The 27,377-nt window shown below is 52.6% G+C and overlaps 2 protein-coding genes across 5 annotated transcripts in view; one reads left to right on the top strand and one right to left on the bottom strand.

Annotated features, from left to right (window-relative positions):
- The window catches only part of ZMPSTE24 (zinc metallopeptidase STE24), a 46,167-nt gene extending 40,271 nt beyond the window's left edge, over window positions 1–5,896 (top strand). For 3 of the 4 annotated variants that reach the window (XM_045978583.1, XM_045978580.1, XM_045978567.1), the window contains exons 9-10: window positions 634–777; window positions 4,174–5,896. In XM_045978583.1, coding sequence (XP_045834539.1) covers window positions 634–777; window positions 4,174–4,398 — 369 coding nt within the window. In that variant the 3' untranslated portion in view covers window positions 4,399–5,896. The remainder of the gene's footprint in view (window positions 1–633; window positions 778–4,173) is intronic. The other variant, XM_045978573.1, reaches the window with a different exon arrangement.
- A 5,745-nt stretch (window positions 5,897–11,641) lies between these two features.
- Window positions 11,642–27,256, bottom strand: COL9A2 (collagen type IX alpha 2 chain). The gene is made up of 33 exons (XM_045990598.1): window positions 27,163–27,256; window positions 26,841–27,072; window positions 25,473–25,547; window positions 24,161–24,196; window positions 24,014–24,076; window positions 22,501–22,554; window positions 22,354–22,389; window positions 22,230–22,253; window positions 21,863–21,916; window positions 21,467–21,520; window positions 21,314–21,361; window positions 21,051–21,107; window positions 20,913–20,966; window positions 20,586–20,639; window positions 20,144–20,197; window positions 19,993–20,046; window positions 19,822–19,875; window positions 18,629–18,682; window positions 18,144–18,197; window positions 17,859–17,912; window positions 16,914–16,958; window positions 16,518–16,571; window positions 15,815–15,868; window positions 15,463–15,516; window positions 15,305–15,376; window positions 15,011–15,046; window positions 14,867–14,911; window positions 14,739–14,771; window positions 14,447–14,593; window positions 14,149–14,203; window positions 13,649–13,837; window positions 12,790–12,867; window positions 11,642–12,364 (listed from the first exon to the last, which is right to left on the bottom strand). The coding sequence occupies exons 2-33, from the start codon at window positions 26,910–26,912 to the stop codon at window positions 12,165–12,167; spliced, it is 2,067 nt and encodes a 688-aa protein (XP_045846554.1). The 5' UTR covers window positions 26,913–27,072; window positions 27,163–27,256; the 3' UTR covers window positions 11,642–12,164.
- Window positions 27,257–27,377: the final 121 nt, after the last annotated feature.

Raw genomic sequence — 27,377 nt, 5'->3', positions numbered from 1 at the left:
CTTTTTTCTTGGACCTAACTACTCAGTACAGTTCCAGTGGTCCTAAAGAGTATTCAAGGTGGGACGCCTGAGTGGCTTAGTCAGTTAAGCATCTGCCTTCGGTTCAGGTCATGATCCCAGGTTCGAGTCCCACATCGGGCTCCCTGCTCAGTGGGGAGCCTGCTTCTCCCTCTGCCTGCTCTGCCTGCTGCTCTCCCTGCGTGTGCTCTCTCTCTAACAAATAAATACTATCTTTAAAAATAAAAAAAAGTATTCAAGGGAATCTTGTTTTTTTGGAACTTCCATATCAAGGTGAGGTGGAAGGCCTTGTGTCTGATTATGATTTAGTGCAAACAAAGCCAGAATCCATTCTAGCTCTTCAATTTTCTATAGAAAGAAGATACTCCATTGCTATTGGCCACTTCAAACCCTCAGTCATAGGAGGCTCCACTTAAGCCTGTTCTTATAGAAAACTATACAGCTTAGACATTTGGGGAAATTTTACTTTTCTTTCTAGAATAACTTTTTCTGTGATTACACTAACACCATTCTTTGAATCACACCCTGCTGTCTGATTCTAGTTTTTTCATGCTTCTGATCCCACAGTGAAATTACCTTATTATGCAGTTAGAAATTTTGTGTCTGTCTTTCTAGATGAATTCTTTCCTGTGTTTCTTCTTGTTTGCCGTATTAATTGGTCGAAAGGAGCTTTTTGCTGCGTTCGGTTTTCATACCAGCCAACCCACTCTTATTGGATTATTGATCATCTTCCAGTTTATTTTTTCACCTTATAATGAGGTAATGTATAATCGTTAAAATTATCTCACATATGCCCTTGCATTTCAAATCTAGTACCTTTAGGATAGTGAAAGAAATAAAGAAAGCTATAGTTTTAACAAGTAGATGAAACAAAGTCTTTTAGTTCCTTGATTGACTGGCACATCTAAGAAAGTAGCAGAAAAACCCAAGCCCAAATGAACAAATGCTTGCATACTATTGCGGGGGGGGAGATGGTGCAGCGGGGTGGGTTGGGGGAGTAGAGGACTAGACTTTGGTGGTAGAAACCTTGATCTAACATGTATCTCCGAGACTTGGTAGATAGAGATTAACTATTGGAATGCTATGTCCTCAATCACATATTCCCCAGTGCTTGGCAGAATATGTTCTGTGTGTGAGGGAATGGAACAGTGATAGTTGAGTATATATATGGCTAGATGTGGGAGGCTGTATGACACTGTTCCTCTGATCTGTTCTCTTGACTGCCCACTTCAGAACAGCCTTAGGGGTCCCACCACAGGCCCTTTAAATCAAAATTGGGTGTATTATGGTAAGTAAATTTTAAGAACCACTACTCAGATTGCTCAGTAGGGGGACTCCATGCAGGTGCTAAGGCATGGATTGATGCAACTGTGTATTAACAAATCTGATGGTGACAACATGTATGATATTTGATAAATTAAGCCAAATTAAGACAAGAAATCATTAAGCCAAGAAATAATATTGGGGGTTTTGAGATGTCTCCATTCAGAACGATTCTTTGAGACAGGTTATAAAGATTTTGAGATAAACCAAATGTATCCTGTTTCTCCATTACAGAGGAGGAAAAGTTTGGAAAGAAAAATGGAGAGGAATAGATCATATTTGCATAGCATTGTCCACATAAACTAAATTTTAAAAGTTTTCCAGAGCACTGAGATTTACTACCTTTAAAATCTTTTTTTTTTCTTTTTACTGAAAATATTTATAAAAATGCTTTATGCAGTTTGTTACTGCTTAGAGGTTAGAGACACATTTTTTTTTAAGATTTTATTTTTTTTTTTTAGAGTTTTTTTTTTTTTTGACAGAGAGAGATCACAAGTAGATAGAGAGGCAGGCAGAGAGAGAGAGAGGGGGAAGCAGGCTCCCTGCTGAGCAGAGAGCCCGATGCGGGACTCGATCCCAGGACCCCGAGATCATGACCTGAGCCGAAGGCAGCGGCTTAACCCACTGAGCCACCCAGGCGTCCCTAAGATTTTATTTTTAAGTGACCTCTATACCCAATGTGGGGCTTGAGCTCACAACCCCAAGATCAAGACTTGCATGCTACACCGAGTGAACCAGGCAGGCGCCCTGAGGGAACATTTTTTAATGATACTACCGTTTCTGTCTTCTGTCACAATTCAGGCAGGCCTTAGGGACAGTGAGCTATGTATACTCAATGACCCCCCACTGCTTTGCTTTTTAAGCAGTTGTGCTGTTTATTTAACTTTTTTTTGTCTCTTTATCACTGTCCGCCTGATAATCCTTAACTACTGTCAATGTGACTTTGCCTTACATCTTTATCCTTTTCTAGTTTTGATCCTTAACCTACCGTAGATGGGAAAACCAGATCATCAGATTCCTGAAGTAGCAGTTACTAGATCTGGCCTGATTTGAAGGGTCCTATTCGAAGTAGAGGCGTGCACAGTATTAGCGGTTATCCTTTGTGGCAGCTAATGCGGCTGTGCCGAGGGTTTTTGTTTGCTTGGTTGCTTCCTTATATTGAATGGTTGAGTTCACTTCCAAAACCACCTAAATAAATGTTGGGTATTAGAGTAATTTGAAGTGTGATTAATCTGCAGAGATGCTAGCAACTGCTTAAAAAATCTTAGCCCAGAAGATTTGTTTCAAAAGGACTAGATATTTAAACAAAAAAAACTTATGCTTAATGTCAGTGTTTAAGAAAGCATGATAGGAGGGATGCCTGGGTGGCTCAGTTGCTTAAGTGACTGCTTTCTGCTCAGGTCATGATCCCAGCGGCCTGGGATTGAGTCCTGCATTGGGCTCCTCACTGAGCAAGGAACCCACTTCTCCCTGGGCCTCCGCTCCCCCTGCCTGTGCCCCCACCCTGACAAATAAATAAATAAAATTTTAAAAAAGAACCCAATATGACATTCTTTTTTTTTTTTTAAGATTTTATTTATTTATTTGAAAGACAGAAATTACAAGTAGGCAGAGAGGCAGGCAGAGAGAGAGAGGAGGAAGCAGGCTCCCTGCTGAGCAGAGAGCCCAATGCGGGGCTTGATCCCAGGACTCTGGGATCATGACCTGAGCCACCCAGGCACCCCCAATATGACATTCTTTCTTTAAAAGAAAAAAAAGAGGCATGATAGGAAAGAGCTGTTTTCCTGCGAAAATTGGGAAAATTGCCCTATTAAGAGTCTGGAAGCCTACAGCAGAGCAGGAAGGTGCAGGTATAGTATCTTCTTATGTTTTTACTTACATGTTTAGTAAGAGATTCAGATAGGTCGATAGGGACCAACCACATAATGATCCTATCCTAAAAAGCTATTCAAGATGTAGAAAGAAATTGCAGGCAGAATTCAGATAATAGCTTTATATATGTTTAAGAAGGTATTAGGAACTCCCAGACTTTATTTTGAAACTCTATCTGCTAGTAGCAGTGAGAGGTACAAATAAGAGACTTATTTTTTGTTTTAATGCTGAAGTATTTCAAGGTAAGAACTAGAATTCATGTCATTCATCCTGAAGGTCTTCAGTGCACAAAGAAATTGTTTTTTCCCTAGAAATTTGTATTTTCAAATGAAATTTGACTCCTTTGTAATGGTCATTCGTCTTCAATGACTGGATACATATTCTGGCAATGCTGCCATAGCTCAGGACACTGTAGAAAATTCAATTTTGAGGTTGTCATTAGAGACTGTAGCCTCTTATGTGGAATTAGTGAGCAAAAATACGTATTCATGGAGAAAGAAAGAGTCTAAATGGAAATCACCACGACTTAATGCTGACACTGAGGAAGGCATGTGCGTGGTCGGTGGAGCCACCGAGACTCTCCGTGCCAGCACCTTCTAGCTCTGTGACTTCCACTAAGTTACTTCACTCCTCTGAATGTCACCTTCCTCGTTTGTGAAACAGCAGTAAGAGTAATCCCATGTGGGATTGTTGGGGAATGTGTACAGTGCCTCCCTCAGTGGCTGGCACATGGCAGATTCTTAAAAATTCATGTTTTTGTCTGTCAGAATCACATTCATTGGGATATATATCTGTTACTGGTCTGTTCGCTTGTGTGGGGGGGGGGAGCTCAGCGTCCCTAAACAGGAGTGATCTTTCTTTGCGCCTGCTGCTCTGCTTATCCTGAGCTGACCTCCCCTGCAGCCTTGCTCATGCAGCCGTCGGGGGCAGTGCTTAAAACCCTTCTGTTTACTGTTTTAGGTTCTCTCGTTCTGCCTAACCGTCCTAAGCCGCAGATTTGAGTTTCAAGCTGATGCATTTGCCAAGAAACTTGGGAAAGCTAAAGACTTATATTCTGCTTTAATCAAACTAAACAAAGATAACTTGGGATTCCCTGTTTCGGACTGGCTGTTTTCAATGTGGCATTACTCTCACCCTCCGCTACTGGAGAGGCTTCAAGCTTTGGAAAACTCAAAACAAGACTGAGGTACCCAGGGTCTACGGCTGAAGACATTTCTGATTATTTCTGTCCTGGCAGCATGTTCCAGCTCTTGATGTTTTTAAACTTTTTTTTTAAAAGGAAAACTATTAAGTACAGAAAAACCCAGATTTAAATACATTTAATATCTCATGTCAAAAAATGATTTTAATAATCCATTTCTTAAAAAAAAACACCAGATGAAATTTTGAGGCTTAATGTTTTTAAAAGGCATGGTTTTATCTCTAGCATCTAATTTACCATCGACTTTTAAAATTACTTGAGAAAATACAAGACTTGTTTTATTTTCACACTTATATGGAATCTGCATATAATGTGTTCGGGGGCGTATGTTTAAAAGAGGAACAACCCCTCAGCGTCCTCTGTGTGAGGCAGAGACAGGGGTCCCAAATCATTGTGCTCATACTTAAGTTGAGATTTATTTTTGCTTTCATGCTATTGTGATCTAACGTGGCCAATCAATGTTTTAAATAAGGAAGAAAATAATCGGTAAGGCTGGTGTTAATTAAATGAAAGCAGTGAGGAATACATTCTACTGTTCTACCAAATTTCTCGGTTCCCTCTCTGGCTTCACACTGATCAGGAGCTTCTAATACTGCTTTTAAATTATAAAATATGTTTAGAATGTTTTAAATCACTGGGTTTTGTTTTTGTTTTTAGGAAAATACCAGTCTTTATCTTTCTTTCTACATGGTGGATATGATCCTGTTAGGGGTAAACTAGTATTTTTCAGAACCTTCAGCTTTTTCCTCATTTATACTCTTTTATTCAAAAACAGTACATCCTTTCACTTAGCAGAAATTGCCGTATTGAACAGGTTTTGCTATTTTTAAAGTGCCAGAATGTGGAAAGAAGAAGAAAGGAAATGTTAAGAGACATAAGGGTGAAATACTGGTGATTCTCTTAAGGTATTTCAGGAAAAAATATAGTTTTATATCTCTTTCAAGGACAGAAGAGATTTAGTTTTTATTTTTGTAATTTTTATCAGGAGGTCATAAGTACTATTTAATCAGGCCTGATTCCATTTTTGAAAATTACAGTTCTTGATATGCAGCTAATTTTTATTTTCAAAACAAATATCATGAAAGATTTCCAGTTTTCAGAGCTGTGTGTTTGACTGCTTCAAATTTCTGTCCATTTTTTGAGTGAGAACTGACTTTGCCTAGAGCTCCCACTCTCTGGTAGTGTTTCCCTTCTGGGTGTTTATTCCAAAGTGAAATCAACTGCACCTTTGGTATCTGGCCAGAAAGTCTTTTACTCAGCTCATACTAGGTAATGTCTTTACATGGAAATACAATAAAAATAAAGGTCTAGTTTAGTACTGCATTATTTATTTTCCTAAGGCTAAAGAGGAGCAGTCTTTTGCTTTTATCCAGCATCCTTTATTCATGAATTCACGCTGTGATAACTGCCTTTCCTTCCTTCTGTGCCTTTAAATACAAATTTCAGTTCTGCACAAGTGAAACATTAAAAATTGCCAATGCAGATTGATGGACTTTGTCTTTGATTTGACAAAATTGTGTGTCATTTGTGATCTAGATGTATGTTTATTACCCTGGAAGAGCTGAGGGCTAGTCATGAAGAGTAGGAAGCAGTAGCCCCACCGCTGAGTGACGTCAGCGCCACCCGTGCCTCAGCCGCTCCCGTCCTTCTCAGTGCCTTCCTCCTGCTCCGCTCCAGAGTGCCGCTGGTTCTCAGAAGCTTTGTCTGGAACCCCTCCTCCATTTCTGTTAGCTCAGATGGTCCTGGGCCTGTCTGGTCTGCTCCACCTGCCTCCTTGGGCTCCTTTACCTGGGGCAGCCATCACTAGCTAGTTAATAGGTGATTATTTTGACTTAGTCCCCTCCAGTTTACAGATGGCACAGGCATAGGGATGGCGGACAGTACCGGTGGGTTCCCAAGGTATTGACCAATCAGGGGCAGGAGGAGAGAGGCCAGCCAAGGAAGTAGGAGACCTTCTGTACCCTGACACTCGCTGGGATGGATATGCAGGGGCAGGACGAAGCAGATCCAGGCCTTGGGTAAAATGGCACAACCTCAGCGTGTTGATCTCCGAATTGAAGGTAGAGTCTCCACTAAGGTGGAGTATAAGCTGCTTTTGTCTAACTTGGCCCTTGCAGAAGTCTGAGAGCTTCTAGTAAACCTTACCTCTGTTTAGGATAGGAATAGAGTTCCTAGGATTAAGTCAATAATTTTAGTTCCACTGATGGTGCCAGCTTGCCCTTGGCCTTTGTAGTCTCACTGTCATTCTTAATCCTTCGTGTGGCATTCTCTCCCCGAGGAAGCCTTTTCTGCTTGGTCTTCTTCATCAGTCCTTTGGATTCTTCTGCACATATATGCACTATGTTGCTTTGACTGTTTTGAGTGTTTTCTCATCGCTAGCAGGAAGCTTACTAAGTACTACCTGAGAGCCTTACGTTCTGTCCTAGGTGCTATGCAAAGAAAACACGACTGAGCCTTCAGTTCTCCACATGTTACTTAGCAAATACCGAGTCCCTGCTCTGTACCAAGGTGTGTTCTCTCGGTGCGGGGGGATATGCTAGTAAATAGATGATAGAATTGCTCCCTCATGGAGTTTACATTCTAGTGTGGAGGAGATAGGCAATAGAATATGTATAAAATAGATATTAAACAGTGATACATATTTGGGAGAAAAAGGAGAGCCTTTACAGGTGTACATATGTGTGGGGAGTAGAAGTTGCAATTATTTTTTTTAAGAATTTATTTTAAAATGTTTTAAAGATTTTTTTGTAAAGGTATCTTCAAGGCTGAGCCAACAGGATTTGCTGATGGAGCAGATACGGAGCATGAGAAAAAAAAAATAGAGGATGATTCCAGTGTACTTAGCCTCAGTAACTGAAAGCACAGAATTGCTAGTAACAGATGGGGAAGGAGGAAGGAGATGGGCATTCTGGAGGGGCAGGTGGGGACTCACACGGTGGACGGTGGGCGGCTTAAGTTTGATTTGCCTACCAGACTTCTCAGGAGAGATGTTGAAGAGGCACTTGGAGAAATGGATTGATTTAAGAGGTGAAGTCTGGGTCAGGGATGTAGGGATGGAATTTAAAGCTATGAAACTGAAGGAGATCACTAGAGGAGTGGGAGAACAAGAGTCCAAGGACAAGCCATGTAGCCTTCTGACCTTCGTGTATGGGGGAGATGAGAAGTCAGCAAAGCAGTCTGAGAAGGACAGTGTTGTAAGCTAGTAGCCAAATCAGACAACACTCTGTTCCCATAAAAGAGAGCAAAACTATGCGATGGTAGCTCCAGGTAGAAGTGGGGTCGAGAGAGTTACTGTATTTTTTTGTTGTTGTTACTGTATTTTTTAACATGATGAGTGGGGATAACACCTGTGTCACAGGGTTGCTGTGAGGGCAGAATGAGATCACGTTGGCAGGGTGCTTAGCAGGATATCTGATCATTAAAGCTCAGTAAGTGGTTAATAGTAATAGTTACTGTTAATAATAACAGTAATTGGTATGATGCAAATAAGCACAAGTAACAAAATAACAAAGGTGCCTAACCGAGCTGGCAGTTGGGAAGGAGGAGAGGATCACCAAAGGACATGATCCAAGTTTTGAAAGAGGAGTAGGAATCCACTGAAGAAGGGTGGAATTCCAGGGGACAGCAGGTGTAAAAACGTCAGAACGTGGGCATTTTAGGAATTGCAAGAAGTTAGGCGAAATGAGCCTGCAGAGGAAGATGGGCCAGGCCCAAGGGGTATGTGTGCCATAATAAAGCAGATATTTTCCCGAATAATACTCATTTAATAGGTATTAAGTTCCTGCTAAATACTGTATATTGTTGAAGGCCTAGAGGATACAGCAATCCAGCAATGAGCAAAACAGACAAAAACACCCTGTCTTCATAGAGCTTACGTTCAAGCTGGGGAGACAGGAGTATTTGTGGAATGAAGGGATATTTGCTGAACAAATGAGTGAAAAGGAGAGATCGAGGGGTGCCTGGGTGGCTCAGTGGGTTGAAGCCTCTGCCTTCGGCTCAGGTCATGATCCCAGGGTCCTGGGATCGAGCCCCACATCGGGCTCTCTGCTCCGCGGGGAGCCTGCTTCCTCCTCTCTCTCTGCCTGCCTCTCTGCCTAGTTGTGATTTCTCTCTGTCAAATAAATAAAATATTTAAAAAAAAAAAAAAAAAAGGAAAGATCGACCTGGTTGGTGATGAATTAGTGATGGGGTGAAAGCCAAAGGAGTTAAAGATGACCCAGGTTTCAGGTCTGGGCACCCGGTAGATGGTAGAACTAGTTACTGAGATAGGGTACGGTGAAGAGGCGGTTTGGTGGCAGGGGAAAGTCTTCGGTTTGGGACAGGTTGCATTTGAGATCTTTATCAGATAGGGTAGGCAAAGGGGCATAGGACAGATTTCTCCTCATCCACCTAGAGCTAGACCCACTAGACTTTGTGACCTCATGGGCAACATGACAGGCCCAGAAACCAAAGCAACTGGCTGTGTGGGTTCTTGTCCTGTGGGTGAGAAACAAGGTCACCATTTATCCTGGGAATATCTCTGCGCTTCTCCAGATACTTACGCATAGCCTCTGGTTAAGCACAGCCTCTCTGCTGCCCTGCTGTTCTCATGCAGTGCTTTACCGGCAGAGGACCTCGTCTGCTTCTGAGCCCACCAGATTCCACCAGATCGATGGCCACTTCAGAAAGTGCCAAAATACCCAGCAGCCACCTCGAGACCGTGTGTGTCAGTAAAACACCAAAGCTCTGGCTGAAAGCCCTGGTCACTGTTGATTTTAGCAGTGTGGGTTGGAGGCTGGCCATTTGGGTTGGAAGATTAATGACTAAGTTACTTGAAACAAAATCCCAACTTCCAGGCTCCTGGAGCTCTGCCAGGGGCAAGTTTGGGACCTTGAGTCCTCAGAGGCTACATGATGGAGGAGAAGCCGCTGAACCTTTGGAGGGAACTGGGCTGACTTGATGCAAGGCCCCGTTAGGTGTCCTGAATCCCTCTTTTCCTAATTGCAAACAGGGGAGTTGAGTTCCTACTTCATTTTTGTTACACTAGACTTTGTCTCTTGGTTCAGTTGGGGAGATTCCTTCTTGATGGTGAAAGAAGTTCCATCTTGGAACATGCCTCAGCCCCACACAAGCTGAGACCAAATTCCTTCCTGGTGTGCTGATGGGTGGGGGTCTTCCTTCCTATGTATTGAACGCTTGCTATGTGCCAGGCATCTTTTTTGTTTGGTTTTGGTTTCAGTTTTGAAACTTTTCTTTTCAGGTGCTTTTTCTTTGTGTGTGTAGGGGTGTGTGTGTGTGTGTGTTTACCCTTAAGTTCTTAGCAAGTTTTAATTATACCATACATGGTTCCCTGCTGTAGTCATCATGTGATTAGATCCTCACACCAGGCAGTGTTTTAGGTGCTGGGGAATGGAGCAGCAAACGAGGGACAAAAGTTGCTGCCCTATGGAGCTTACATGATGTTGTTGAATAGTGACAAGTACAAAGGGGAGAAAATAAAGCCAGGGAAGGGAATCTGGGATATCAGGGTGGGGATGAGAGAAGGTCACTCCAGAGTAAAGACCTGCAGTGAGGACACTGGCGGGGATGAGATGGTGGGGAAAAGCAATCCCAGCAGGGGTGCAACCTGTGTGAGGAGCCGCCTGGGCGCTGGCATGGCTGGAGTGCAGTGTAGACATGAGGTCAGAGAGGCTTAGGAGAGTCTTGTGCATCAGACTAAGGACATGGAATTTTCCTTGGTGAAATTCAGCCTCCAGGAAGTCTTAGAAAGGTTATCGGGCACTGGTGCCTAGGAATCATCAGCCCCCTTTCAGTCCTTTTAGATGCCTGAGTCATAGAAATGAGGTGTAACTCTGCCTAAGATTCAAAATCAAATCCTCCAGTGGTAACTGAAATCCTCCAGTGGACCTGATTTCTGGAAAGTTGCAGAGAAACCCACGGAAAGCCCAGGGCCAGTACTTGAGGACATCTCAAGGCGTACACTGGCTAAGCTCAAGGCTTCCCCGACGTGACTCCACCTAGGAAGGGGTCCCTCCTCCCCACCAGGTACAGATTGCCTCCCTGCGCTCCCACCCTCTTCCCTTCCTCCCCTGAGCCTGCTCCAGTAGCCACTGTGGAAGTGGGGCCTCCTGGGGGCGGTGGGGGGCGGGCTGGGATGCTGTGATACAGGATTTCTCCAAGCATTGAGGCTGAAGCCACCTCTGGCCTGCGGGGCTGCCTCAGCTTATCTTTCCTGTTTGTCCCTCAGTTGGGATAAGGGGACTGAGATGTCACATGTGTTTGTGTGGTTGTGGGTGTGGGGGGCAGGGGTGGGACAACTGGGGGTGGGCTAGTGAGAGGAGTTCTTTGCCCTGCTGGTCGGAGAAGGGTGTCCCAGCTTGGGTGGGGACCTAGTGCCAAGTTTAGGGTGAGGCACGGACTCCATCAAATGGTTGGATCTTAGACTGGAATCCTATGCCTTCAGGAGGGGCTGAGGCCTGCAGAATGCTTCCTTTGGGAACAAATGCCCCAATCAGTAATAGGAGCATGAGGGTTGGTTACTCCCTGAATATGAAAAGTTCCCATCCTTGCATGAGTCCGAGGTGCCCGTCCTGTCCTTACCTGCCCCTCCTGCTGCTCCGAGCAGCTTTGCTGGCCTACAAAGCTATGAGGCTGGGAGTGTGTGCAGGGGTACCCATCAGATCTGAGCCAGTCTCCCCAGATGTCCCGAGCGAGAGTGGCGTGAATGCATGTCACTTCTGCTCTCATCATCCAGGTCCCACAGACCTGGGAGCCCCTGAAGGCAAAAACCAAGTCTTCAGTCTTGCATGACCAGCTCTTCCCCAGGGCCAGCGTATGGTGCATGCTGGCTCTCAGGAGGACCTTCTGAGTGTTGGGCTCTGGCAAGACCCCAGGTGTGTCCTACTGGGACACGACTGAGTCCCTGCCGTAGCCATACCCCTGCGAAGGGATCTGCCCAAAGTTACACAGCAGGTCACATCCTGACTCCAGCCCAGTTCCTTCCCACAGACCTTTCTCAAAGGCAGCATGCCGTCCTCATGCTCACAATTCAGGGTGTGCCCAGAGGAAGGTGCATGCCTCCCCTTGAGGAGACCCTGACCATCCGGCCCAGACAGTGATGGCCCAGTGACAGCCCACCACCCTGGGACCACCAGGATTGAAGCCCAGCAACTCCCAGCCTAGTTTGTACCCAAGTCAGGGGTTTTTATTTACAGAAAGGCCGGGATGGATCTCAGGGTGGGTGGGTGGGAGGGGGTCATGCCAGGAAGAGAAGGGGGATGGGTGTTTAAATACTCAGATGGGAGGGAGGCAGGGAGGAAGTAGTGGGGCTGGCTTCAAGACAGCCACCTCTGGGTAGTCACCCACCAGCAGTCACCCAGCAAGTCCAGGGGAAGGAGGTGGGTTCAGGGACCGTCAGAGACCTCAGTACACCCACCCCAAAGAGGATGGCCACTGGAGGATGGCAAGATTAAGGAGATGTTGGTTTTGGTAACTTCTGAGTTGGGCTCTGGGAAGGAAAGCCATCCATCTCTTTGGAGCTGGGACTCTCCAGTGACACTTGCCCTGTGTGTTGGCTTCACCTTCTCATTCCAATGCCCTCCCTTCCCTTCCCCCACATTTTAGAATTTCCTTTTTCTCAGAACTCCAGGGTGCAAGAGGAAGGTCCTGGGGAGGCTGGCTTCCTGGTCTGAGGCTGGAATGCATGTCCACCCAGAGGGAACCCAGCCCTTTCCCCCCAGGATGCCCGCCAGGCTCTATCCTGGCCTCGCGCTCATGGCCCTTTGATGGATCCAGGCTCCATGAGGCGTGCGGAGGCATAGGCTGAGGCTCCAAGGCAGGCTGCAGGCTCACAGAAGCCTGGCAGCCCCACGGGGCCTGGCAGGCCTGGCCGGCCTGCTTCTCCCGCGGCCCCTGGGGACCCTCGAGCTCCATCCTTGCCGTTGATTGCCTGGCCGGGCCGGCCAGGGAGTCCTGTGAAAGGGAGAAGACCAAGACATCAGGGCCTTCTCCTGTCTCAGCCATAGGATTCCAAGTCCCGTTTTTCAGGGAGGTGGGGGCCGGATGAGATCGAGATGGAGGCCTAGACACAGGGTCTGAGAGTTACATGACATTGTCCATCACTCCTAACTCCCATTCAGTGAGTTTGGGGAGCAAATGCCTCCTCATTTTCCTCCATGAAGCAGATTTTGGTGCAAGCCAGGAATTCCTCAGCATCTCAGTAGTCCAGTTCCCAGCCAGACCCCACCCAGAGCTCCTGGGTGCCTCAAAGGGGCATCAAAGCTGGAGGCTTCAGACTGAGATGGCCAAGCAGGAGGCCTCCATGGCAGAGACCCAGGTGTCTGCAGGTCAGGAATCAGAGCTGAGGGTCAGGGCTGCTAGGCAGGGTCAAATCTTACCTGGGATCCCCGGGGGCCCTGGCATCCCTGGGTGCCCGCGTCCCATCTCTCCCTGGTCACCCTTCTCTCCACGTTTTCCTGTAGAGAAAGAAGCCGTCATTTTTCAGAACTGGAGAATGTTTTTTTCTACTTTGGTTGCTATTTCATTTCAATTTCATACAGCAATTATTGCCGGTTTGTTCTAGTTTATACTAGGGGAAAGTTGGAAATGTCTGCAGAACTGGTTAAAAAAAGGAAGGTCCAGGCAGGATGGAAGGCGACAGCCAATCAAGTTCATTACAGGAAAAGCATCTAATAATAACCATAGCATTTACTCTGTGCCAACTCTACATAAATTACCCCCACATGTAATCCTCAGGCCAGTGCTATGAGGTGGTTGTTATTAAATCCCCCATTTTACAGATGATAAATCTAAGGTCCAGGGAGATTATCAGGTAAGTTGTCCAAGTCTACAAGGACAAAGTAGTAGAGTCTAGACAGACAGCTGTCTTGTGACTCGAGTTTGCTTGCTTTACTACATTGCTGACCTGCCTCTGGGCTTCCAGAGGCACAGAAAGATGTTTATGGGGCACCACTAAGCAAATCTATAACAACCCCCCCAAAAAAACCCCAAGTTATAAAATTAATACATTCATTTCCATTAATTTGCTACTGAGAAAGCAAGCCCAGGAGTCACATAGGACTTCTGGAAAACTTTAATGTGGGAATGGGGGAAAGTGTACCTCATCCTGAGAGGGGGGATGATGAAAGAGAAAAGAGGCTGAGCCATCAGTCCACATACCCATAACCCATAACCCAACCCGGCCTTGGCCAAGTCCACACGGCCCAGCCCCCACTCACACCACAGAACAGCACTCACCCTTGGGCCCTGTGTTGCCAATCTGACCCACGGCTCCCACGATGCCAGGGACACCCCGAGGGCCAGGGTGCCCATGGGGTCCCTGCTTGCCTGGATACCCAGGAGGCCCAGGGGGTCCTGGAGGACCCACCATTCCGACTGCACCCAGGGCCTCCCGCTTGGCACTCACAGCGACCTCTGCCAGTTGCTCTGGAGGAGGGGAGGGAGATGAGAGGTCTGTGGCCTGGGGGTCAGCTCAGTGAAACAGAGCGTCCCTAGGCCCAGCCCCTGGATGTGCAGAGGCAAAAGCAGTGTGTTTCATCTCCCCTTCCTCCTTGGTCTGCGGAAAGATCCAGGGAGGACAGAGATGTACAGAGGCTCCCGGCCTCCCCAAAGCAGAGCTGGAATGAGTACCCGGGCCTGCAGCCCCTTGAGCAAGGCCACTGGGAGAAGCTGCTGAAGGGTGGCACGGCGCGGCGGACTTGGATTGGGAAGAGGAGGGGTTGCCACCCGGCTCTCACCTTGCATCATCTTCATCATCACAGTCACGATGTGCTGGTCACTGGCATCTCGACCCTGCAGGCGGACAAGGCCTTCCAGAAAGAAGCCCCTGGCTTGCCCCCCATTCTCCCAGCGGAAGTCCATTCAGCATCGGACTGAAATCCCTCCTGCCCCACCCACCCCCAGCCTGCCCGTTGTGGGGCCTGGAACGGGCCTCGGGGAAGCCAGCTGGCTCCAGGAACTCCCCGCCTTTGGGGAATCAGCAGCACCCGCAAAGGGATTTCCCCGCGGGCTCCCCGCTCGGCCGGGCCCACTCACCGCCACTCCCTGTCTCCCGGGCAGTCCGGGCAGACCTCGGTCTCCAACCAGTCCTCGAGGGCCGGGGGGCCCGGGGTAGCCCTGCGCCCCCGGGGCGCCCGCATCCCCGCTGGGGCCCGGATAGCCGGGTTCTCCGCGGACTCCTTGCTGCGGAAGGGGGGAGCGGTGCAAAGCGGGGATAAGACTTGCCGGTGCGGGTGAGTGGGGGGTGGCGGGGAGGGGAGCTGGTAGGGGACGGCGCGGGGGGGGCGGGGGGGGTAAGGAGAGGAGGCGGGACAGGGGCTGGACTCACCTGTCCCTTGGGCCCCGGCTCGCCAGACTCGCCCTGCAGGTACAAGGCAGCTCGGTCAGGAACCGAGGAAGCCCTGGGGCCCGCCCCCTGCCCCCGTCCCGCCAGCCACCCTGGCGCAGCCCGCTCACCTTCTCGCCTTTCTCTCCCCGGAGGCCGGCCACCCCCGGGTCGCCCTGTAAAGGAAGCACAGCGAGTCAGGGTACCGGGGACCCCTGTCCGCCGCTGCCCCGCACTCCTCCTGGGACGTGGGTAAGGGAGGCGCTGGTACTCACCACGCTGCCGCGGGGTCCGGTCTTCCCTGGGGAGCCCTGCAGCAAGCGGGGAGTCAGGGACTTGCTGAGTTCCCCTCTCCCCGGACAGCTGTCCACTGGGGTTCCCGCAAACCCCGGGTCCTGGCCACACCCCTCTGCAGCTCCGCCTCACCCCCACAGGGCCCCGCAGGACCTGCCCTAGCCCTGGAGTGAGGCTCAGGAAGTACCTAACAAACAGCCCCATGCCCTCCCCCCGCCACCCCGCTCGCAGGACTTGGGGCCTCTTTTCAGGTATTTTCCAGCCCCATTTGGTACCTTGTCTCCCTTGATGCCTGGCAAGCCTTGGGGCCCTGGAATTCCGGGGGGCCCTTGCTCCCCTTTGGGTCCCTGAGGAAAAAAGAATCCAGAGCAGTAAATCAAATGAAGTGCCCAGACCTGCTCCCCACTGCCCCTCACAGCTGGCCTCCACTAACCTGCCGTCCTTGAGGGCCTGGCTGCCCCACAGGCCCTCTCTCACCCTGGTCACCCTGAAACAGAAAGAAAGGATGACCCGAGGACATTCAGCAGGGCCACCCCCTTCCTCAGCCCCCTCTCCAGCCCCCAGCCCCTGCTGGCCAGGATGCCCTCCATTCCCATCCTCCCAGCATGGAGGTCCCTTGCTCCACTTCACAGACCAGCAGACTGGGGCCCTTGTGGGAAGGCCTCACTTAGGCTGGGCAGGACTAGGCAGGTGCTGGAGCCATTGAATGGGCTGGAGCCATTGATCCTGCGTCCAGTAGAGCTGACTGCTGCAAATGCCCCTGGGGGAGGGGGAACCACTGTTACCTTCTGCCCTATGATGCCTCGGGGTCCGATTTCTCCTTGAGGTCCTGGCTCTCCCTGGGGGACAGAAATTGGGAGTGAGCGATAGGCCTGGTGGAACCCCCGCCCTGCCCCCGTGGAACCTCCTGGGTTCCTCGAAAGCTAATCCCGTACCCAACCTGGGTCTCAGCTAACTCACTTCCTCAGGGAAGCCCTCCCTTATCCCCTGTTCTTAGGGTCCCCATAATTTTCCTTCAGTAGGACCCCACACAGTTGTAGTCAGTCATCATGTGATCATATATTTAAGATCTTTTTCACCAAACTGAAAGCTCTATCTGAGTAGGAGACTATCTCAGCATCTAACACGTTGCAAGGATTTGGTGAATGTTTATGGAATGAAGGAATGAAGGAATGAATGAATAAATGACTCTGCTGGATTCTTTGCCCTAGTCAGCCTGGCTGTCTGAACAGATCACGCCCATACAGGACAGAAGCAATCTCCACCATCACTGCATTGTACATAGAGAAACAAAGACCCAGAGAGGGAAAGGGAGTGTCCCTGGGTCAGTGGGTCAGTGGCACAACCCAGACTAGGTTCCTGATCACCCCCAAAACTAGGGCTTCACCCCACACTCTCACCCAGGCCCCCATGCTGAGTGCAGGGTCTTCAGGCCTGGGGGGGGGGGTGACCAAAGCAAGTGTCCTGTGTCAGGGGAAGGGCACTTACCTCCTTCCCAGGAGGACCAGAGAATCCAGGGAGGCCCTGCTGGCCTGGCTCACCCTGCAGGAAAACAGAGATTTAAGGTGAGTCTGGGGGAGGGAGCAGAAACAGTGAAGCTCTTGACCTTGGAGAAGCCTGTTGAACCCTAAACAGAATCTAGAACCACGTGACTTGGGTAGAAAGCGTTCTTGGTCAGGTCCATGCCATCCTGTCTCCACAGGCGTTGGGAGGAAGCAGCAGGAAGGAGGTGGTTAGGCCTGAGGGATTTGTGTCCAGGCCATGTCTTTGAACCTGGGGTGAGGCCTGGGTCTTGTAGTCTTTTAGCCATTACCCCTGGACCCTGCCTGCAGGGTCCCTTTCTGATATGAAGCCAAATCTGTCCCCAGCTTGGAGTCACCTTACCTTGTCTCCTGGACCTCCTTTTGTCCCGGGCTGGCCTGGCACACCCTGGAGAAGGAGGTTGATATCACTTTCTCCCCTGGCACTGGGGAGCCCCAGGCACCTGCTGCTTTACCTCCCACCCCCAATCCAGATTCCCTCCCTTCTTCAGTCCTGGCCTGTTGGAGCCAAACAGCAGAAGGCCCAGCCATGGCATCACAAACTTGACCGTGCCCTGAGCTCTGTGTACACAGGAGCCCATAGTCTATAGGGAGAAGAGGAGCACCCCATGCTACAGGCACATGCAATATGGGAACATGATCTGCACCTGGGCGTGATATCTGGCTTTGGCCTCAGTACCCCCAGCAGGGAGGGAGAGGGGCTCCCATGGACTGGGCTCCCAGAAGGTATGCAATGGAGGTGGAAGGCAGAGAGAGATGGGGAAGGGCATTCCAGGCAGAGGCACCTGCAAAGGCCTGAAGGTGTGGGGGTAGAAAAGGCAAGGCCGTGATGAGAAAGGAGAGGACACAGAGGCACAGTGGCTGATGAGGATGGAAGGGTAGGGGTCCGATTACGGTGATCCTTGAATGTGAAGATGAGCTGTGAGGACAAGCATTGTGGTTTGGGGACTCAGGAACTACTTCTTGGATGATTGGATGGAATGACTCCCCTGGAGGCAAAGAGGGCCATGGAAGGTGCTGTAGCAGGGAGCAGCCAACATGGAGAACTAGAAGGGTCAAGGAGAAGGCTGGAGCAACTGTCCAAATGAAGAGGCCTAAGCCAGGCCAGAGGACACAGAGGTGGTGATGAGGCCTGGGCTGGGTAGGGAAAAGGGACTACAGCAAGGACCCTGGGTTTGTGGATTTCCGCCTCATCAGACACTCATCCCACCATGGGGAAGTGGTCAACATGGAGGAGGAGAAGCAAGTTGCCCATGGGGCAGCCCCCGGTACTCCACCGTACACTCACCGCTAGGCCCTGGTGACCTTGGTTTCCTGGCCGCCCCGCCTGTCCTGCACTGCCCTGGGAGAGACAGAGAACCACAGGCACAAGTGAAAGCTCCAGCTAGAGAGTCCATGGCTTCAACCCAAGTGCAAGTAGGGAAACTGAGGCCCAAAGGTGAGGAGGGATGTGTCAGTGACACACTTGAGGATCTCAGTCTCCTAAGCCTCTGGGATCAGTGTGATGAGACTCAGGGCCTGAGCTGGGAGGGGCCCTGACCCTCCCCAACCAACCAGCAGTCTCCACACCTACCTTCATGCCAGGTGTGCCTGGGGTCCCATCCTTGCCGTTGATCCCTGGAGGGCCCTGCTCAGAAGAAAATTTGAAGGGAGACGCATAGTGAGGAGATGCCTGGGGTCAGGCTGCCCAGCCATATCCCTCTGTGACAGCTGCCGTTTGCAGGTCAGAAGTGGGTCTGGTTATCTCGAGAACCCCCACCAGCCAAATGGAAGAAGGGAGCAGAAATGGGAAGAGGATTTTGGGGAATGGACCACAGTCCTTCCTCTGTGTGGGTGACAGGTGTTCCAGATGGCCACAAGCTTCCCTAAACCTCTACTACATCACCACATGCCCTATTTACAAGTGAAAGAACTAAGGCACAGCAAGAGGACATTTGCCAAGGTCATAGAGCAGCCCGCCTGCAAAGGAGTTCAGTCTAGAATCCCAGGCTCCTCATCCTCTAAGAGCTTGGACAGAGATGACCCTGCTCTCTGTCTGGGTAGGTCCAGGCCACTTACGGTTGCTCCCTTTGGGCCTGTTATTCCCTGGGGTCCTTGAACACCTTGGCTGCCCTGCAAAGTAGATAGAAATGAGGTTACCTTCAGGATGCTGAACCCCCATCTGCCTGTTCAGAGAGGGAAGCAGCTGAGAAGAGTGACTTCCAGGTCCCAGGATCCCTCTTGGCATAGCCCACACTGGCAGGGGCTGGAGGAGAGAGGCCTGGGAGGGAGTCAAGGTCAGCGCTGAGTTGATGGGCTTGGGCCTGGGCCAGGCTGGGCAGTGCAGGGGAAGGATCCAGTGCTCACTGAGACCTCCCTCACCTGCACTCTGAGCACCACTTATTGAAGAAACACAACAACTAAATACAATGTGTGGACTTTGTTTGGGTCTTGATTTGAACAAGAACCCTGAAGAGACATTTTTGAGATAACTGGGAAACACGGGACACAGACTGGTTATTTGCTGATATTAAGGAATCATTGATAATGTTGTTGGTCTGATAATAAAGATACTGGGGTTATAGGAGGAAAAGTCCATGTTTTTAAGAGAGGCATACAGAAGATTTAGGGATAAAATGACATGGTACTAAGGGATTTGCTTGAAAATATGAGCAACAGTGGTGGCAAAATGTCAATTTGGGGAGACAAGGATGTGGAGGTTCATTATATATGTCTCTACTTCTATGTATGTTTAAAAAGTTCCATAATAAATAAAAAGGCTACTTTCTGCTCAATTTTTCTATAAATTCAAAACTTCTCAGGAATGAAGTATATTAATTAAAAAAAAAAAAGTTAAGAGAATTGGGCTGTGGACCAAATCCCATTAGCCCCATGGCTGATTCGCTGGAATTTCATTGTCTGGTCGCAAAGAGCCTGGAACTGGATCCCATGGCTTCTCCCGAATTGAATTTGATCAGCACAGGCTGGGCTTGCAGGAGTGGGGGGTGGTGGAGTGACTAGGCCCCTAGCACAGAGGCTCCTGCCCCACACTGGTCACTCACCCGCAGCGACACACAAAATAATGCTCGCACACACACTCATGCAGCCACACAGACACAGAGTAGCACACATTTGCACACATGCAGCCTCAAAGACACACAGGCTAATGCATGCACCAGCTCACACAGGAGCCCTGGCCGGTGGGGGGGAGCTGAGCCTCTCCCAGTACTCTCCAGGGCCCCTGACTCCACAAGGGGTGGCTGAGTACTCACCACATCGCCCTTCTCCCCTGCTCGGCCTGGTGGCCCCCGTGGACCTTCCTCACCCTGGCAAGAAGGACAAACGAATTTAGATCACATGGGCTCCGGGGAGCCACATTCCCTTTGCAGCCCCAGGAGCTCCAGCAGGAGGAGGTATGTGTGCAGGAGCAAGAGGGTACTTACTGGTGACCCAGAGGCACCAATGGAGCCCACCATGCCTTTGTACCCACGAGGACCCTGGGGAGAGGAAAGGGTTACAGTCAGTCCGGGCTTGACCCCAGAGGCCAGAGCACTGGTCGTGACAACCCTTGCATTTCACGCTCTACTTACTTACCGTCTCTCCTTTGGGTCCCTCCATGCCCGGGTAGCCCCTGATGCCCTGGGGACCCTGTCAGACAGAAGAATGACAGCAATGGCAATTTCAAGGCCCACTTCATCATATCTTCTCTGATCCCCACCCCTGATCTTCACAATGCCCCTTGGAGGCAGGCAGCCTTATCTCAGAGAGGGGACTCTGAGGCTCAGCGATGGGGGAGGGGCTCACCAGGGTCACTCAGGGGACAGTGGTAAAGCCAGGGCCTCGGCTGGGTCTTCTGGCTGAGAGCCTTGGTTCCTGTCCCCCAATTTCTGACAGCCTCAACTGCTCTCTCCCCACCCGGAGACATGCCAATGGGACATAGGTGTTTCTTCTACAGGTTGGAGGCCAGACCATGGGAATGGCTCCACTAAGATCTCCTGGGCTGGGGAGGGGAGGGCTGGGGGAAAGTGTTCCTTACCGGTGGTCCGGGGATGCCTTGCTCTCCAGAGGCACCCACATCTCCTTTGGGACCCTATGGGGCAGGAATGAGTGATCAGACAGGCAGGCAAATGGAGAGACAAACATACAGACAACCAAAGATACCGTCCCCAGAAAAAGCAGACAGGAAGGACCCTAGAACCCATGTAGTCCCTTGTGACAGATGGGGCATTTGCCTGGGGCAAAATGACCTGGAACATAGATCTCCTGCCTCTCCGCTCAAAGCTCAGTACCCAGAGACCCACAGGGGAAGGAGAAGGGGTGAAGAAGGGAAGGCTCTTGTTAGGGCCTCGTCCTACACACTCACCGGCTTCCCCTGGCGGCCAGGATCTCCCAGAACCCCACGTTTGCCAGGATGCCCCTGGAGGGAAGGAGGGAACTCCATGTGGGGTCCCCTCCCCAACACCTGCTCTGCCCCCCACAAAGACTTGGGCCAGTAGCTTACCTTCACTCCCTGCAGCCCTGGGGGGCCTTTCACCCCCGCTGGACAGTTGGTTGGACACTGGAAAGAAAATCCCACCGGGTTCTGTGCTTACCGGCTTGCTCAGGTCAGCTGGGCAGTGCTGCCCCAGCTTGCCAACTCCCAAATCCTCCTCTCACCCCACTTGGTTGAACCTCTGTGCTACAGCCCCTCCCCAGCGCCCTGACTCTACCTCGGAAGAGGACCCACCCCTTCCACCCATTAGCCCCGCCCCACGGCCTCCTCACCAAGAATTCTGCGCTGCCTTCCAGGCCCTGGATGGTTCCAGGTCGGCCCTGAGAGGAGATGTATGAAGATGGAGCCTGACCCGAATCTTTCCATCCCAGGTTTGTGCCAGAGACCCTTGTTCTTACCCATGTGGGAAGTTTGAAGACACTTACCGGTTTGCCGGGTGGCCCCGGGGGCCCCGATGGCCCCTCTGGTCCAGGATCCCCCTGGAAGCAAAAGGGGCCAAATCATATTCCCACCCGGCTCTGCCATTCCCCCATTCTACCTTCCCCATCTTCCCCCCACCCCCCACCCCCGGGGTCCCTGCTACTGTCCAGCCGACCCTGTCCTCCAGGTCACCTTCTGTGATCTGGGATGGCCCCAGCCCTTGGTTTCCCTTAAAGACCTAGAGACGAGTGGACTCAGCACAAGGGGGTTCTGCCCCAGACCTACAAGACCCCTCTGCTGGCCAGAAGGAGGCCCAGGAGCTACTGGCGAGACTCCCCAGCTTGCCAGCTTGGAGGTAAAGGGCAGGAGGCGGGGTGAGCAGAGGGGTGGCTGGGGCTCACCTTGGGGCCTGTGACTCCAATCTCGCCTGGGAGGCCGACAGGTCCGGGTGGCCCCTAAGAGCAGAGGCATCACTGGCCAGACTGCCTCGGAGGGTTAGCCCACCCTGACACAAAGATAAGCCCCTTCCCCACTTTTACTTTGCAACCAAGCCCAGAGAGACCGACAGCTTCGGGCTTTAAGGGCCAGAGAATCCCAGGGCCTGCAGACAGGCCCTGTGTGGCTGGCCCAGAGTTCTCTGGCACGTCTGCCCATTCCTGACACCATCACAGTGTGCTGGCCCCTCCCCTGGATGGCCAGTCCCCCAAAAGCCCTTCTGTTTCCTTCCCCAAGAGTCCCAGGGGCCTTGCCCCATCCAGGAGGACTTACAGGAGGTCCAGCAAAGCCAGGGCCCTGAAACAGAAGGAAAGGAGATTGGGTTCATGTCTCCTTCTGCAAGTCCCCCTACCCCCCCCCCCCAGGGTTTCTTGAAACCCTTGCAGATTACACTCACTGGCAGACCAGGGGGACCTGGGAGACCGGGCTGGCCCTGAAAGAGCAATGGAAGTGTTTTAGATGCTGGGGTCTCCTGTGTCCCCGCTCCTCTTACTATAGCCCCTTCCTAAGACTGCCCAAGCTAAGTCCCCAGCAGGCCACTTACCTTGACTCCAGGGATCCCCATGGGGCCAGGCTCCCCCTTGGCTCCAGTTAGACCCTGAGGAAGAAGAAGGTAGATCAGTGAAGGGCAAACCTGACCCCTGAACCATGGGCAAGCCAGGGCCTGAGGTCTCCTGGGTGGGACCAAGCTGCCTTTGACCCCACTCCATGAAGGACAAGGGGCCTCAACACCTTGTTTTCTCTTGCCCCAGTTCCCACAGCAACCCTGGGAGGCAAGCAGGCAGAACGATTACCCTCTTTCAAAAGATGAGAAACCAAGGCCCAAAGATTTATCTGCATAGGCTTCACACCTCCCAGTTTAGGAGCCTGGAAGACCTAGATGTAGGTCTGGGTGGGCCATTTCTTGACATCTGCCCTTGGCAACTTTTCCTGAACCTTAATGTTCACATCTGTAGAATGGGTTAATCATGTTCACCTCTCTGCATACATGTGAGAACCATTGTGCTAGTGGAAGGCCATGTGCTTTTTTTTTTTTTAAGATTTTATTTATTTATTTGACAGAGAGAGAGAGAGGTCACAAGTAGGCAGAGAGGCAGGCAGAGAGAGAAGCGGAAGCAGGTTCCCCCCTGAGCAGAGAGCCCGATGCAGGGCTCGATCCCAGGACCCAGAGATCATGACCTGAGCCAAAGGCAGAGGCTTAACCCACTGAACCACCCAGAAGCTCAAGGCCATGTACTTTTTAATTTTTGCAGGGCGGGGAAAATTTGGAGAGGCCGTGGGGCTGCTCATAGCCCCTGTGATCCCTCTTGAGGCAGCAGGACAAAGGCACTTCATGGGATGTCTTTTCCCTCCCATCTTTTAGTGATTGACCCAAGTGTATTCCTCAATCAGATGACTGTCCCAACGGTCCTGGCTATGTCCAGAAGCTCATGGCCTTGGAGCCCCTGGGAATTCTGTGGTATCAGCCAATAATCTTCCTTTCCTGAGTTGCTCCTGGGGCTGCAAGGGGGCAGAGTAAGGCAGGGAAGGGGGAAGGAAAGGCCAGCTCCACCCATAGGATTCATTCTGATACTTGGAGGCCAGAAATGTGAGACTAATTCAGCTGCAGGTGAACAGAACCCCTCTTTGGGCCCCCATGTGCCCATGACTCATGCTTCTGGGGCAGCCGTGAGGTCACGGGTCATATGAAGGTGAAGGGAACTCATAGCTTTACAGTCTCCATCCTGCTGTCCTGCTCTGAACAGAAGAGCAGGGAAGATGCCTTCTCTGGGCTCTGGAATGGGGCTCTGGAAGTCAGTGAGTGAAGCCCAAACCTGCTTTTTTATTTATTTATTTTTAAAAAGATTTTATTTACTTATTTGACAGAGAGAGATCACAAGTAGGCAGATAGGCAGAGAGGTGGTGAGGGAAGCAGGCTCCCTCCTGAGCTGAGAGCTCAATGTGGGGCTCGATCCCAGGACCCTGAGATCATGACCTGGAGTGGAAGGCAGAGGCAGAGGCCACTGAGCCACCCAGGCGCCCCCCACACCTGCTTTAGCCGACACTCAGGTACTCACATCAATCCCAGGCTTCCCGTCGGGCCCATCTGGCCCCGCTTTGCCAGGCTCTCCCTTAGGTCCCTTAAAGACAGAGGTGGGCCAAATATCAACCAGGGGAGGGCAAGAACTGGATGGGTCAAAGGCCAAAGGTGAAAAAGCACTCACCGGAGGGCCAGCTTTCCCCGGGGGTCCCTTGTCACCCTGAAAGATACAAGTTGGTCAGACAGCCCCCTGTGGCTCATGCTACGGCAAATGGACACATGTAGGCCCTGGCTGGTCCCACATTCTGCTCTGCTCACCCTCTTTTCTTCTGCTCGGGTCCCCTCAGCCTTGCTTTTCTTTTTTTTTAATTTTTAAAAATTTTAATACCTTCCTTTCCCTCAAAACAAAAACAAAAGCCGAACAAAACTAAAGAACCCCCAAACCTAGGTGGATTGAGACCACCTGCACCCAGGCCTGTGGGTTACAGGCACACGGGTGTCGCTGAGGTGCCAGTGACAGGCCTGCAGAGAGAGCTGCTGGCTCCGAGTTACCTCAGAGAGTGGGTGCCTCTTGGATTTGGGCAAGGGTGGGAGAAATTTGGGACTTTCAGAAAAACATGAAGGGGAGGAGAGCTGGGTGGGCAGCTCCTCTTTTTTGGATTGGGGTCAGGAAAAGAAGAGATGGGGCAAGGACAAGGACCGAGAGGGCCTGCGAAGGGGGCCGATTCAGTCTGTTCCCAAGGCAGGCAGGACGTCCTCTCCCAGCGACAAAGGACTCATGGTGGCAGATAGACATGGCCTGTGGAGTCCCAGTCCACCCCAGAGAGGCCTTTAAGCCGTCCAGGGCCTGCAGCAGCCAGGGAGCCTGGCGGGGACCCAGCGCCCTGTGTTTGGAGGGTGGGGGCAGCAGGTTAAATAGAAGTCGGTCCAGACGGTAAACATGGAGCTGGCCTCCTGGGGGAGCCTCCTGAATGAGGCGTTTAACCCTCCCCATGCTAGGGAGAGCAGGGAACAAGGCCTGCTCGTTCTAAATCAGGGAGAAAAATGCAAAGGGAGAGACAGGAGTCTGGCTTCGGCTGGTGAGCGGTCTGACCAAGGCTTCCAAGCCACCCTGAAGAAGCATCCGGACGTGCCAGGGGGCAGAGCGAGAGGTTAAGGCGTCTCCCACCCCAAAAAAGACTGGAGAGTAGGGGTGGGGGATAAGGAGTCGCTGGGAGCTCCGCCGGGCAGACGGAACAGCAGCTCCTTGTCCGCAGGCGGCTATAACGGGCTCGGGGCTCCCCATCTCAGGGCTGGTTTGAGGTTTTCCAAGAACAAACGGGCTCCTTGTGGCGCAGGCCGGCGCCGCCTACTCACCACAGGGGTCGCTGCATCTGCAGGCACCGACCCCACCGCCGCGGCTTCCAGTCCCCCACCCCCACCCCCACACCCGGGCTCACAAAGTTCCCCTTTGTCCGCAGCTTCCCTCCTCCTCCCGTCCCAGGTTAGAGACTCACGTCGATGCCGTCAGATCCAGGCACTCCCGGCGGCCCTGGGGGGCCCGGGGGCCCCGGTTCTCCGGGCGGACCTCTCTGAAAACACACACAGGGGTGCAGCCCTCAGACTGTGCAGGGAGCCAGGCGTCCCAGCCGTGAGCCTCCCCGGGAAAAAGCTGCGTCCTTCTTTGTACCGAGAACCTGCTGTGTGCCGCACCGTGCGCCCCGAGGTATATTCATGTTACGGAATGCTCAGACCGGGGGTGGGGGTGGGGGTGGGGGTGGGGGTGGGATACTAGGACGAGCCCCAGTTTGCAGTTGAGGACACAGGCGCAGAAAGATTAGGAATGATCGCGGAGAGTAAGCGGTGGAGCCGGGACTCCGGGCTGGGGCCGCCCGCCTCCTTCCACGGGACCACGGCTGCCCTCGCGCCGTTGCGCGGGGAAGAGATGGAGATGCTGATGGCGCAAGGAGTCAGGGCTGGCAGGCGAGGCGGTGCCCAGCGACGTTGGCTCCAATCAATGGTTGCTCGTATTATTATTTTTAGGTGAACAACAGGTACCCCTCCCTCCCCTCTCCCCCCAGTGCGGGTAAACCCGAAAGAAAAGTGGGGGAGGTGCAGGGAGAGGGGACATAGAGAAGGGAAGTGTGTTCTCCCTTCCCCTCAGAGCACCCCTCTCCTGCACCTTTCCTTCGTCCTCCCCTGGGTTGCCCTCATTTGGGGGCCAGCCGACCCAGGCAGGGGGCCCGCGCGCCCCAGGTGCCCGCGTCCTCCCGGGCGAGAAGTGCCAGCCTGGAGCCCGCGCCCAGCACCGTCGTGCCCCCGGCCCATTAGGCACCGCCAACCCCCCCCCCCCCCGCTACCCTCGGCACCCCCCCCCCCCGGCTACCCTCGGCACCCCCCCCCCCCCCCCGGCTACCCTTGGCAGCGCGACGGGGGCGCGAGAGCCGGAGGGAGGCGGAGGGGCAGCAGCCGGGCCCAAGCGGCGTCTGGCTGGAACCGGCGCCCCCCGAGAGGAAGCGGGGCGGAGGTTCCGGAGCCCCGTGAATGGGCACCATTGTCTCCCCCGCCACCTGGGCTCTCGGGGCTGCCAGGACCGGGCGCCAGCTCCTGGCCACGCTGCGTGTCCCAGGCTGGGCCGAGCGTCTGCGGACAAGGTCCCTCCGGCTCCCCGGCTCGTCTGCCTCCTTTCGCGGCGCCGGGGCGCGCCCTGCGTGCGCACCCACGGAGAGGACGGGCGCCGCGGGGCTGCGCCCAGCCAGGGTAGGGGGTGCCTGCCGGACGAGCGGGGAGACAGGCCGAGCCCTTCACCAGCCTTCCTGGGTCCCGCACCCCAGACCCCACTGCCGGCAGCCCGGCCCCCGCGCAGGGGCAGCCGCGGGACTTACCATCTGCGCCAGGGCGAGCCCGAGCACCTGGAGGAGCAGCAGGAGGCTGCGGGGGGCGGCCGCGGCGGCCATGGCGGGCAGCAGGGTCGCGGAGGACGGGTGCCCAGGTCCACGCTCGTACCGGTCCGTAGAGGCTCCGGGAGCGGCGGCGCTGGCTGCTCTCCGACGGGCAGGCCGGGCGGCCGGAATATGCGGCGGGGCGGGACGGGGCGGGGGCCGCGGGGTCTGTCACCTGAGAGCGCGGGGGGGAGGAGGGCCGGGGGTGGGCGGCCGGCGCCCTGCGCCCAGCTCCGCCCCGCTCCTTCCCGCCGCCAGCGCCCACCCTCTGCGTTCCGAGGAGCCGCCGGGGCGCAGGACTGAGACCGCGGTCCGGTTTCTCTGGGAGGAGGCGCAGGGCCGTCCGAGGTCCCCCTCCAGCCTGACCTCCAGGGCCCGGCACCTTCCCCCTGACCCGCAGCCCGCGCCCGATCGCTTGAGCCGTCCTCAGCCACTTCAGCCGGAGAGCCCCGGCCTGGGTCCGTCCTCTCTCCTCCAGGG

Source organism: Meles meles, chromosome 1, assembly GCF_922984935.1.
Source record: "Meles meles chromosome 1, mMelMel3.1 paternal haplotype, whole genome shotgun sequence".
NCBI classification, from domain to species: Eukaryota; Metazoa; Chordata; class Mammalia; order Carnivora; family Mustelidae; genus Meles; species Meles meles.
Note: the sequence above shows the minus strand (reverse complement) of the source record. Positions and strands in the feature narration are given on the sequence as shown.

Excerpts from the sequence above, each read along its gene's own strand:
- COL9A2 (XM_045990598.1), bottom strand. The coding sequence starts at position 26,912 with ATGGCCGCCGCGGCCGCCCCCCGCAGCCTCCTGCTGCTCCTCCAGGTG. Across the intron at positions 16,959-17,858 it reads AAGGTCACCAGGGCCTAGCG|GGTGTGCCAGGCCAGCCCGG; the intron begins GTGAGTGTACGG and ends CTCCTTCTCCAG. Across the intron at positions 15,869-16,517 it reads CTGGTCCTCCTGGGAAGGAG|GGAGAGCCAGGACCTCAAGG; the intron begins GTAAGTGCCCTT and ends TCTGTCCCCCAG.